This window comes from Pelmatolapia mariae, linkage group LG15, assembly GCF_036321145.2.
Source record: "Pelmatolapia mariae isolate MD_Pm_ZW linkage group LG15, Pm_UMD_F_2, whole genome shotgun sequence".
NCBI classification, from domain to species: domain Eukaryota; kingdom Metazoa; phylum Chordata; class Actinopteri; order Cichliformes; family Cichlidae; genus Pelmatolapia; species Pelmatolapia mariae.
In genome coordinates this window covers 8,482,264-8,494,609 of record NC_086240.1, presented here as the reverse complement: position 1 = coordinate 8,494,609, position 12,346 = coordinate 8,482,264, and the positions used below count along the sequence as shown (strand labels likewise).

The window sequence follows — 12,346 nt, the reverse complement described above, 5'->3', positions numbered from 1 at the left end:
AAACTTCAACACTATATTACTTTTCTTCTGTGCAATAACAGATCAAGTTCTTACCCTCATTAGGCTGAGCATGGGCCCCATCTCCTTGTCCCATCATCTGAGATTTAAAGATACCACAAAGAAATAAGTTGTTCAAGTTAAACAGTACATTTCCCAGCTCTACTGTAGGCCACTCTCAAAAATCTCACTTTAACCCTGGAGAACCCATGGGGTCAGATCCAACCCCATTGGTTTTCTAGGGAAACCATGGGGTCAAATTTGACCCCATTGTTTCTCCAGGGTTAAATATCTACCATCAGCTATCAATGTTACAGCATCGAAGTTAAGTGTAATTATAAAGCAGTTCCCCTAAACTCACCTTCTTTTTTTTTTAAGAAACTGCTCTATGAAAGCATCCTAGTTCAGCTGTGTGCGTATCTGCTTGTTGCTGAAGTGAAGAATAAGTTTCAGATGCAACATTTAAACCTGCATTGTAACTGTGCAATAGCTGTGATGTCATAAGAATGACTAGATTGCATCCCATGAGTGTTCCATGAAATTCCATCTCAGGAAGGCCAACTCTGATGGCCTTCATCAGGGCTTTTGTAAGCTTTCTTAAGGACTGCCAATTGAAACCAAACGTTTCATTTTAATAGAGAAAAAATGTTTTTAGTTAAAACACATCTCAAACAAAAATAAGCAATCAACACATTTCCTGTACATTATTTAACCATTACCCTGAAAACTAAAACACCAGAGGTTATGGATGGGTTGTAATCTTTAATTTTTTTCTATAATACTTTCTATAATACTGTGCAAAAGTCTTGAGTCACCCTTTATTTTATTTATATTTTGCTTCCAAGGAGCCAGAATTTCTTGTAATTTTTAAAGTGGTCTTGAGCCATAGTTCTTCAGACTTTATGAAGGTCTATCAAAGGGCTTCTTTGGACACTGGCTGCTTTATATCATGCAGTGCTTGTGCCCAATTATTTTCAGAGGAATGTTTTTTGTTGTTGTTGTTGTTGTTGTTTGTTTGTTTGTTTTTTAAGCCAGTTAACACTGACCTGTGAATCAGTCGAGCAATAAAAAAAATCACCTAATTCAAGGGATGAACCAGTATTGTGTCTGTTTTAAATTATATCTTTAGGAAGTTTGTTACTTGCAGCCTGTTGCAAAAACACATGTTTTGTTCCAATTTCTTCAGCTGAATACACAAAGAAAAAATGATAATGCACTTTGACAGGCGTAAAATAGTATTTTGCACCTACAAAGTAATTCCCAAAGAAACAGGATGCATTTTCAGCATGACAATGATCCCAAACCCATCACTACAGTAAAGCATACCTGGATAGACAAATACATAATGAAACACTATCACTCATGCAATGGCCTCCCCAGAGCCATTTACGTTTGCACGTTTCAGTAAACTCCTGCATGTATTTCCCATATTTCCCTAGCAAAATATAAAGGAATTAGTGATTACTTAAAACGTTTACACAGTATTGTATAACAAAGGTTTTTACAGTCATAAATTAATTGTTTTGACCTCCTTCAGCCTTCTCTCTACTTTCTTGTTACTTTTTTAAGTCATCCTTCCAGTCCTTACCTTTTGTTTGGCTCCCAGTGCACAAGCTGAATTCAATGAAGTTCTCTGTAGAGCTGTGACATCATTCTGTCTGATAAAACATTGTCCAGGTGATAATGAAGCATCGTCTGACCAACCACAAAGATGGTGTTGGCACCTGTAGCTCAGAAATTTAGCCAGCAGATGGCAGTGCATGACAATGGCTATTTCGGCAGAGGCAGCGTCATCACAGTCAGCTCGATACAGCAGGAAGAACAAATGAATGAGACAAAAAAATGAGTTGCAAATGCCACGTATAGTATACGGGGATTGAATTCTGAGTATTTCACGGAGGTTAAAGGGATTTAGAGAAATGTGCTTGTGTGATAACCTGTTAGGAAAGTAGCATCTGCAAAAGACAAATCAGGATTTTCTAATTCTGCTTTATCCAAAAAGGCTGACATCATGTGGTTCTGAAATGTTTGCATGTAAGATTTCAGGCCAACATGGCAATCTGTTGGTACAAACCGACCAGGAAACATTTCTGAGCCCCCTTACAGAGGTGTACTTATGTAGAATTTTGATGTATCAACACTTTAACTGAGTATTTATTTTGCTGAAAACTTTTTACTTTTATTGCCTACATTTTTAAACAGATATCTGTACCTTCTGCTTCTTTAACAGGCTTGTTACGTTAGGTTAAACGGTATCATTTATAGCGTTTATACTCGGGGGTTAAAGTAAGCCCTGAAGAGGTCCAGGTGTCCATAAGTTGTGGTCGTGGCATTTCAGATTCAGATGTTTCTATCAGCTCAACAAACAACAGCAAACACAAACTGTCTGTGTGCAGTCTGCCTCACGGTGTGTTGGTAACTAAAGGTCCAGCTGCTGTATTTCACAGGGAGAGACAAGAGTGCGCGATAACTTCACTCAGAGATGTAGAAACATGTAGGAAGACAGAAAGGAGAGAAAGGAGAGACTTTATATGTAAAGATAAGGACTTCTCAGTGACGCTTGATTAATGGCAAATTTAAGGCTTACGTGTGATGTCATAATTTTAATAACATGATGGATTTATATATGATGTGTTTTGATTAATTATGCATTTTCATTTTGTGAAACGTTCCTGCAAAACAAACAAAGCTACACTAATGTTGTGTTATTCAAATGATGCATGAAAATACTGTTTAGTAGTTATGTGCAAGATAAACAGGTTAGTTTGCAGTACTGATGTGAATTCACAGTGAAGCACTGTGTTGGACTGGTGCACAGTGGCTGAGGTGCTGATAGTCAGATTTAGGTTACATCAAGTGTAGCAGAGATTAATTTGTATATAATCTGATGATGCTTAGATGAATTCGCTGAATTCTTACTTTATACCGTGTGGTGTAAAGGCAGTATAAACAGTATAGTGTCCGGGTAGGGGATGGACATCAGCCATGATAGCTTGTGAAACTGCTGACATCTTGCTTAATTCAGTTGTGTAAATCCACAAAGAGCAGCAGGTCAGCTGATCACGCCATGTACACAAAGAAAATCTGCTGGAGCTCACATTAGAAGTTATTGTGAGCTGTAATTCTTTTCCCTATGCTGATCCACTACAGCCGATCTTAGGGTTTTCCGACCTGCTGAAGTAAAGGGTTCAGTAAAGGGAATTTTAACAGATAACAGATTCATTAGAATTTGAATTTAAATTTGAATAATTCTTGGTTTTTCATGTAGCACTATTATTTTACTAACATATTAATATAGCACAAGGCTCAGTTACCTTTGTACAGAAATAGATCATAGAATTGTCCATCAAGAAGATACTTTTTACTTTCTTTCTTTGAGTGCATTTCAGAGCCTGTACTTTTTCACTTTTACTTGAATAAAAAAACATCAACGTTTACTGGAGTATTTTGTAACCCAGGTATCTGTACTCCTTCTTAAGTAAAGAAAGTCTGTACTTTTGCCACCTCTGCCCCCTTATAACACTTGTCTCTGGTGGCCAATTCTTTCTCCTTTTCTTCCCCTCAAAGGAAAATGGAGGTCAGGGTTCACCTTCACAACAATCCCCTGGATGTTATTGAGTAGTGACACAACCTTGAACTCTAGCAGAAGGACATAGTAGCTCATCAGCATGCCAACCTGTTAGTTTATTTTGTTAACATTAGTTTATTAGCACTGGAACAAAATGCCTCTCACCTATGTGCCTGTTTTCTAGTTCAAAGCAAAGCATTGCTCATGGGTGCATTGACTTTTTTTTTAACCTGTACTGGCTTTATTAGCAAATACTTTGACCCTTCACACACCCAGACAGACACAGCTGAATGCCATAGTCACTGTTGTGTAAGGCTGCTGACGCATGGAGGAGGATAAAGTTCATTCTACCCTAAAGTGGGACATTTGTCAGTAGTTCAAATGTGTTCCAACCAGGACTAGTAAATGTTTCTTCATGCTTATGGGTTTTTCTTTAACTCTGAAGTACTTATTTTCTGTAGATGCAAAGACATTTCAAGCCAAAGGGGAATCAGCTAAGCTTTTCCGTGCACAAGTCATTTACCAATAATAATAACACATTTGTAAGGTGTAATAAAGTTAAACTTTTATTGCAAACCGAACATGGTCACGTAAATCTTAAACAATTTTTACAATTTACAGTACATTTAACATTGTTACATACTGTATACATATTTAAGCATACCTTTAGTCATTTTTTTGTTGTTGAATATACATTAAAACTAGTACACAGAACTCCAAATATACAAACAAACTTAAATACCGTCAAACTGCATTACAGCAATATTAAAATGGAATGTTCAGTTAAAGTGTTGTCAGCCTGTCCGCAGGCCACCGTTAACATTACTGCGTGGCGGGTGGAAGACTGGAGGAATGAGGGGGAACGCGGTCGGCGAGTAGCTCTCCCCAAAACATTGCACGACACATCCCTCTTGTCGCCACCTAGCAGCAGCAGTGCGCTCTCTTTCCATCTCTCTATCAGCATTGTTGTTTTATGTGCAAAAGAAGACGTGAAACATCATTCGAGTTCTAACATGTCACATGTTAAAGACAGAAGACAGAAGAATTGGATTAACTTAGTGCTACATCTTTCCTCGATAGTGACTTCAACAAAACCAAAAAAAAATCAGGTGCAGAGCGGATAAAACTCTGATGTTAGTGTCGACACAGTCAAACTCAAATGATGTAAGTTCTGATGGAGAGAAAAAAATATAAAGGCACCTTGTAGAAAAATTAAATTAGCCCATCTGTCTCTCTGTAACATTCGGTTTTTAAATAACTCCCTTTTCAAAACACACAGAAAGTACATGAAAAGAAACTAAAGCACCAAACTGAATGTCATCTCCAAGCTACTCATTCGCGCTCAAAAGGTAAGGTCCTCACAGGTGGTAGCAGAAATCTCAAGAGGGAAGGTTTTTTCGCTACAGAGATGAAAATGGAAATCTTCTCTGGGCCTGGTCCGGCCTTCCTCTCTTTGAAAAAAAAAGGTGGGAACTTGGACGTGTGCTTGTCACTCGTGGCGTCGGGATCAAGGGGAGCTTTTAAGCTGCCTGAGTCCTGTGTGCAAACGACCTCCACTATCAGGAAATAGATGGACAACTGAAGGCTGAAAGGGGACTGCAGGTAGTGAAAGTAAAAGCTTGAGGATCAGAACTCCAACTGGGCATCCTCTCGTGGCAAGCATTCAAGAGTTGCAGAGGATGTGGCAAAGTACACATGTTTAACGTCTTTGTAGATGCAGAGTTGTCACGGGGTTGGGTTTCGGAGATGTCCATCATTCTGATGGTAAACATTGAGTGGGGTCACGATGCAAGTCCACGGGCATGCCTCGTTTCATGCCCAATAAGTCTAAACTAGTGTCTATGATAAGTGCCTGTGTTTAAATCCTATAGGTAGGAGTCCATAGATGGGGCATAAGAGAAGCCCACAAAGGCCTCGGCCGCCTCTTTGATGCTCGCTGTGACGAGTGCACTGTCTGGGGAGCAACCGATGGAGCTGGGTACCGGCTCGTCTGTGAACTCCGGATCAAAGTGCCGCAGGTCATTGGGCCCCGTCTGCAAGAGAGAGGAAGGAGCAGGGAGACAAGCAGGAATTAGCCAACCTTTAAAATACCTTACCATAGTTGGAAATGTATTAAGTGAGGATGTTTCATGCTCTTTGGTTACGTTGTGTAAATACTAAGAGCAGGTACAGTGAAAATTCATAAACCTGACTTTCTCAGGGCTTAACAGAGTATTAAAAAAATGGGAGCATACCACATTGGGGTTGAAGGGAGGGGTGATCTTCTTTGCATTGAGGTCATCCCAGTTGATGGGGGTAAAGAATATGTGGTTCTTAATTTCAATCTGGAAAAGAAATGACAAAACAATTAAATGACGCTCGTCACCACGTGTGGTGTGTAAACAATCAAATGAGATGGAGACTTACGAAGTCGTCTGAGCAGCCCAGTCTCTTTGTCCGGTCTTTTTGCAGCAGGCCCTCCAGCAGGTGTCTAGCCGAGTTGGAAATGTTGGGTTTTAGCTGCAGCGGCTTGTTCAGGATGTTGTCGTACATCTCCGCTGTGTTGCGACTGTAGAATGGAGGCTGGCGGCAGAAAAAAAGAGCAAATTAGCATAAATGCCTATAATATTTTCAGTGTTTCAAATAAGACAACAGTAAATATCTAATTTTATTCCAATTTAAAGTAATGTAATATGATTAGAAGTACTCACCAGGCCATACAGCATCTCATAGAGAACAGCTCCTAAACACCACCAGTCTACTGTCCTGTCATACGGCTGCTTGTGCAACACCTCAGGAGCCAAATACTGCAGAGGGAGAAAAAAAACAAAAGATGATAAGAAATGGTAAGTTAAAAAGGTCAGCTATTACAGACAACTGTGAGAAAACCTTAACAGCAGAGCCACACTGGACAGTTTCTCCTTACCTCTGGAGTACCGCAGAAAGTTGATGTTGTCCCGTTGGGTTCAATGTTCTCCTTGCAGAGTCCAAAATCTGTGAGAATGATGTGTCCCTGGGAGTCAAGCAGGATGTTTTCTGGTTTCAGGTCTCTGTAGACAATGTTTAGTGAGTGCAGGTATCCCAGTGCGCTGGCGATCTCTGCTGCATAGAACCTGGCTCTAGGCTCGAGGAAGCAGCGCTCTCTCTGCAGGTGGTAGAACAACTGGAACATAGAGGAAAACAGAAAAAAATGTCTTTGAAACAAGTGCAGAGAGCAGTTTTGTTCCTGATAACTAAACAAACTTGATTACACTGTTAGAATTATATATATAAGTAGGGGTAGGAAATTAATGGACAAAAAAGCTACAATTAAAAAAAGACAGAGACAGAAAGGAAACCGGATGGGAGGAAATTAAGAGGCAGGATGGCGACAGCTTAAAAAGTTTGACAAGAGAAGACAGATGAATTGAGGACCAAAGGTGGAGTGAGAGACCAGCAGGATGGAGGGAAAAAGAGAGAAAGGAAAAAAAGAGAGCAAATGCATCCTGCTTCCTGATGAGGCCCATATTTAATCAGCACTGTCTTTGCTCGTCCAACAATCACAGGAAATTAGCTCGATTAGAGGCACACCAAGTCTGAATGGCGCTGCTAATTTTGGCCCACAGTTTTTTCTGCTGTCCCAACCACCCCCACCCCCCCTCCTCGATGATTTCCTGAGAGGTGTTTCCTTTAGTTTAAAAGAAAAAAAAAAAAACAGAGAGCAGCAGCTTCTATTCTTCTTCTCATGACAGGATATCCCCTCTGTCTGTCTCTGCTCTGTCTCATCTTTGTTTCTGATCTGGAAAGGCATTACTATTCCTTTAAACTCCTTCTCAGTTTACAGGTCACGTCTGGTGCCTCTGTTCCCTTTCGTTTCTTCCTTTATCTCGAAGTTATCCTCTAATTTATTCGACCTTAATTCCAGCATTAAATAGATCAGACTGTCCATCTTTCTACGTGTCAGCAGTTGAGCTAGTAACTCACTTCTCCGCCATTGATGTAGTCCAAGACGAAGTACAGCTTGTCCGCTGTTTGGAAAGAATAGTGCAGGCCCACCAAGAACGGGTGCTTGACATTCTTCAACAGCACATTCCTCTCTGACATAATGTGTTTTTCCTGATTGAAACAAAGAGAGGTGGTTAGGGGGGTTGACATGAACACACCTTGCGTGGTATGCTTGCAATTTGTGTGTGAGTTCAAATTCAAAAACATGTCTGCAAGCACACATACCTCCTTCTTCTTGAGAATGGCCTTCTTCTGTAAGACTTTGACAGCGTAGAAGTTGTCATCCGTGCGATGGCGTGCAAGCAAAACCTTTCCGAAGCTGCCCTTGCCGATAACCTTGAGGAAGTGGAAGTCGCTGGGCTTGGCCGAAGGATTGGATGATGGGCCGAGGTTGATCTGTTGGGATGGACTGGGCTGTGAGGGAAGGACAGAGATGATTAAAAAAACGTTAGAGCCATAACATGTATGATAAGCATGAAAACAGAGGATATGCCCGTATATTGCACAATTCATTTCACTTACAGGAGGAGAGGGGTTTGTGTTCATGAGCTCAGGATCCTGAGGAGGACTCAAGTTCAGGATGGACTGAACCTCGGAACTGAAAAACAACAACAACCAGACCGAGTTTAAACTTAGTTCATCTCCACACAAATGACCAAAGATTTGCACTAATATGAAAAGACTGACATCATTCCACACATCAAATATTTCTTCAGTGCAATATAACTAGAATGTTTGGTTGGGTTTCCCAATGTTTCAACCTCCACTGAGCGCAGAACAATAACATGAGTCAGATGTGAGCTGATACTCACTGCTTGCAGGCATAGGAGTTTGTGGCAAGCCTCTGAATGAAGTCGTTCAGACCCATCCTCCTTTGTTTCATAAAAGCTGCAAAACAATGGAAAAAAGAAGAGGGGTGGAAAGATTATTTACACTGGACTAAAAAGGAAAAAAGCAACATAGAGAGTCCACTAAAAAAATAATAATAAATTAAAATCTTGTTGTTATCCATACCCGTGACTAATGCCACTAGCCCTCTAGACTTCGAGTAAGTCAGCACAGGCTCTTGCGTTTCTGTTATGACCGTCATGATGAGTTAAAAAGCAGCTCTGCGATTCCAGACTGCCAAAAACCAAACTATAACCATCTAGTCCTGGCACTCGCTTTATAAAGGTCCACGAAGAGGGAGGAGCTGTCTCTCTCCACCCCATACGCCACAACACTCCCTACCCCCTACTCCACCTCCCGGGTGGGCGTGATCCTCGGTAAACATTTAGCTTTGGTAAGTGAACCAAGAGAAGGCGATCGATCCCGTTTTTCGACAAATCAGCGGTCGTTGCGCCCTCAACGCGTCATGGCCGCACCTCAGCCGTGCTTGCGTCAAAAACATGGACAAAAGGCAGAAAAAAAAGATGTGATTACCACTGTACTCACTGTAAAGCCGGTATTTGCACATAGGTTTGTGCAATACCATTCCAACTTTAACACCCCCGAGAGTAAGGCGAGAGTCAGGCAGTCTGAACCGACCACGAAGTAAACACATTTTCAGTCTACACACACAAAAAACTGCAAACACAAACCCTATGGGCAAATGAAATCCAGATGTATCCAGTAAACAGCCTAACATATGGTGCCACTTAGTGTTTCAGGCATACAGAATGGACTTTGTCTTATAAATGAGTACACACTAAGACAGAACTGATCGAGACATTCGTGACTGTTCCACAAGTCCCTGTTTGTTTCTGTCATTCCTACACCGTGTGTATTCGCGCTGAGTGTACAGTAAGGTTCAGTACAAATAATTTGATAGCCTCGTCACGAGGACTATCAAGTTCAATGTTTGGCTGTTCCTCTTTTAAAACCGTCGGGAGTGACGCAGGCTATCCCGGCACACAAAGGACAAGAGGGAGAGCCTGAGCCGAGGGAGGCCAGATGCCAAGAAAAGCCACTGGTAGTGGAAAAGTACAGAGTGAAACTCCTGCACACAGTCAGTCCAAAGTAAAACAGAGACTAAACAGTCTGTTTTTAACTTACCAGTAAGAAAAAAGCAAAGTATTAGAATATGAGGGTTGAAAAAATATGTGTAACAATGCAGAAAATGATTAGTTTTCTGCGCTGGCACACTTGAAGAGCAGACGGGCTCAGTTATACACGGTTATGTAAGGCACCTGGTTCAAGTTCTATCTACACCCCTCCGTGGAATGTGTGTAAGATGATATCTCATGTGAAGGCCAAAAGCACTTAATCGAGACGCTTATCACTGTACGTAAGGAGAACGGAGATAAACGCACTCTAAGTACCAAAGTGGCGCCGCACAATTTTTGAAACACAAGCAAAATGCATTTTTAAAAGATCTCAATTCCGTAGTTTATATCAAAAGAAAAAACTGCACTGCAATAAGTTTCCACAGAAAACAAACCTTTCAGCTCGGAAGTTTTCATTTTGTCTATCTGCAGCATCACCGGAGCTCAACAAGTTGCAAGAGAGACTTGCCAAGCTCTCACCTGCGCTTTTAAAGAGACTCTCTATCAGCAAGACAATTAAATAGATATGAGCATCATAAATCCAGGTCATGGGATTGTGGGATGAATGGGAGCCCCCCCCACCCCACATACACCAAGTATGTGTGCCTGTGTTTTCTTCGCAGGACACACTGACACACACAGACATGCACAAACTGTGTTAGAAGCGCTTGCTTTGCATTAGTTAACTATTAAAATACGCATACCTGCGCCGTAAGTGTATATAAAAAAAACGATCCAAATACAACTGCGATTTTCTTTCTTTCTTTCTTTCTTTGTAAAACGATTGCCGGTGTTTTCAAAAGTATACTGAGCGTACTTACACGTCAGAGATGTCGTTTTGTCTTTCATGTGGATGCTTCTATATCCCAATCACTACTAGAACAACGGTTTGGCTCCTCGGCAGGGAGGTAATCGAACTACGCCGCATTCCTTTTCTTGAAGACCTTCATCCAGCATTTTTTTTCCTTCTTTCTTTAAAAGGGCGGAGACGTCCCGCCTCTATTTCCTTCCACTCTCCAAGTTTTGTGTTTCGTTGCATGGTTGCATGACTCGAGGGCGGGGGTTTTGCTGCCTTCAAATGCTCCCCTTGAGTTTGCTCGAGTTTTGAGTTAAGCGTTTAAACTTTGAACTTTAATTTAAAAAATACCCCGTGATCCTCATGATAAGTGGAAAAGGATGAATAAAAGTGTCCACACAATAAAATGCACATGTTTATTTCCAACCTACATTGACATGGATTTAAAGGTAAGGCTAATATTAAGTATGAGCTAATGATCCTCATCATCCATCTGTATTGTATACTTGGGACTGTACTTCCTTGTGACAGCATTACAAAACTGGGTTATAGTTAAAGGCTAAGTGTAGAAGAATAATAACATTTTCCCTTTAAAAAAAAAAGTTCATTTTCATATCCAGTGTTTTTCCACCAGTCACCTGAGGTCATTCACACGCTGGGCTCAGAATTAAAAAAGATGCAGAAATTCACAGAGTTGGCAAGTTGGCCGTTGCCAGTGTTTGGGCCTTTAATTAACCTGTCTATTGATGAAATGCTTTCTCATTATCCTGAGTACTTTTATCTACCTGATATTTTCGTACGGTAATGTCTTTCATGAATTTTCCCATATTTCTTTTTCTTTGGGAGTCTTTGGGAGTGAGTGAGATAAGTCATCTCAGTGATAAGTGAAAGGAAGGAGGGGAGGTGAGGATACAAATGACGAACTCTGACGTAAACTGTGCCTTTTTTAAAAAAAAGTTGTGCAATGCAGTTTATGTTATTTTTATCTTAATTTTTTGTGGCTATTTATTAACAGTGCCTTGGCACACCTGTGTCAGGAGCAACAGGAGCAATGCCGAGTTCTTATCGATTAATGAGCTGAACCTTGGAGCCTTTAAATATGTCTGCTTTTCATGAAATTATTTAGCCTTGGTCTATTCTGAGAAGCCCTTTTCTCTTTTTTGATCAGGTTCAAGCATCAACATTTATATAGCCGGTTAAAAACAGATTACATAAAAGTTATAAATTGCTTTGCATGTTATGACATGACAACTCTGTACTTGTTGGAGAAACACTTGTTGGCAAGCACAGCTGTAAGATGTTTCTTGTGGTTGCTCACCAGGTTTGCACACGTTACTAGGGGGGATTTTGGACCACTCCTCTTTACAGAAACTCTATAAAACCTTTCAGTTTCAATTGTCATGTTGGAAAATCCACCTTCAGTGTTCTCTCTAAGGGAAGGAGGTTCTCTGCCAAGATTTGATGGTGCATGGCCCCGTCCATTGGACCCTCAGTGCTAAGAAGTCATCCTGTACCCTTAGCATGCTCAGCATTTCTGACATAGCAGGTCAAGTTGATGCCAAAGAGCTCCATTTTGGTTCCATCTGACCGCACTTTCTTCCTTGCCTCTCAGAATCATTTAGACGTTCAGTGGCAAACTTAAGGGTCTGTACATATGCTTTTTCAGCAGCGGGATCCTGCAGGCGCTGCAAGATTTCAGTCTATTACACCGTAGCGTGTTACCACTGGTGTTCTTGGTGACTGTGGTCCCATCTGCCTTCGGATCATTAACAAGCTCCTCCCGTGTAGTTTGCAAAGCAGTTTATAACTTTTATGTAATGTGTTTTTTATATCTGGATTTTTAGTTGACGTTCTTTCTCTCTCCATTAAAATGAAACTTCCATAAAAATTAAAGACTGTTCACGTCTTTGTAAGTGAGCAAACTCTCAAATTCAGCAGGGGATCAAATAATTATTTCCCCCACAGTCTGATTGATATGTTGGCTAATAGGAATCTGCA

The 12,346-nt window shown here is 40.8% G+C and overlaps 1 protein-coding gene across 4 annotated transcripts in view; it reads right to left on the bottom strand.

Moving 5' to 3' along the window:
* Window positions 1-4,118: 4,118 nt before the first annotated feature.
* Window positions 4,119-12,346, bottom strand: part of sgk1 (serum/glucocorticoid regulated kinase 1) — a 35,571-nt gene continuing 27,343 nt past the window's right edge. For 2 of the 4 annotated variants that reach the window (XM_063494905.1, XM_063494907.1), the window contains 9 exons: window positions 8,341-8,416; window positions 8,051-8,126; window positions 7,754-7,942; window positions 7,508-7,639; window positions 6,471-6,707; window positions 6,256-6,351; window positions 5,972-6,127; window positions 5,800-5,889; window positions 4,119-5,598 (listed from right to left, as the gene is read on the bottom strand). In XM_063494905.1, the coding sequence (XP_063350975.1) occupies window positions 5,431-5,598; window positions 5,800-5,889; window positions 5,972-6,127; window positions 6,256-6,351; window positions 6,471-6,707; window positions 7,508-7,639; window positions 7,754-7,942; window positions 8,051-8,126; window positions 8,341-8,416 (1,220 nt within the window). In that variant the 3' untranslated portion in view covers window positions 4,119-5,430. Of the gene's footprint in view, window positions 5,599-5,799; window positions 5,890-5,971; window positions 6,128-6,255; window positions 6,352-6,470; window positions 6,708-7,507; window positions 7,640-7,753; window positions 7,943-8,050; window positions 8,127-8,340; window positions 8,417-8,542; window positions 9,516-10,373; window positions 10,713-12,346 lie in introns of those variants that run through there. The other 2 variants (XM_063494908.1, XM_063494906.1) reach the window with 2 other exon arrangements.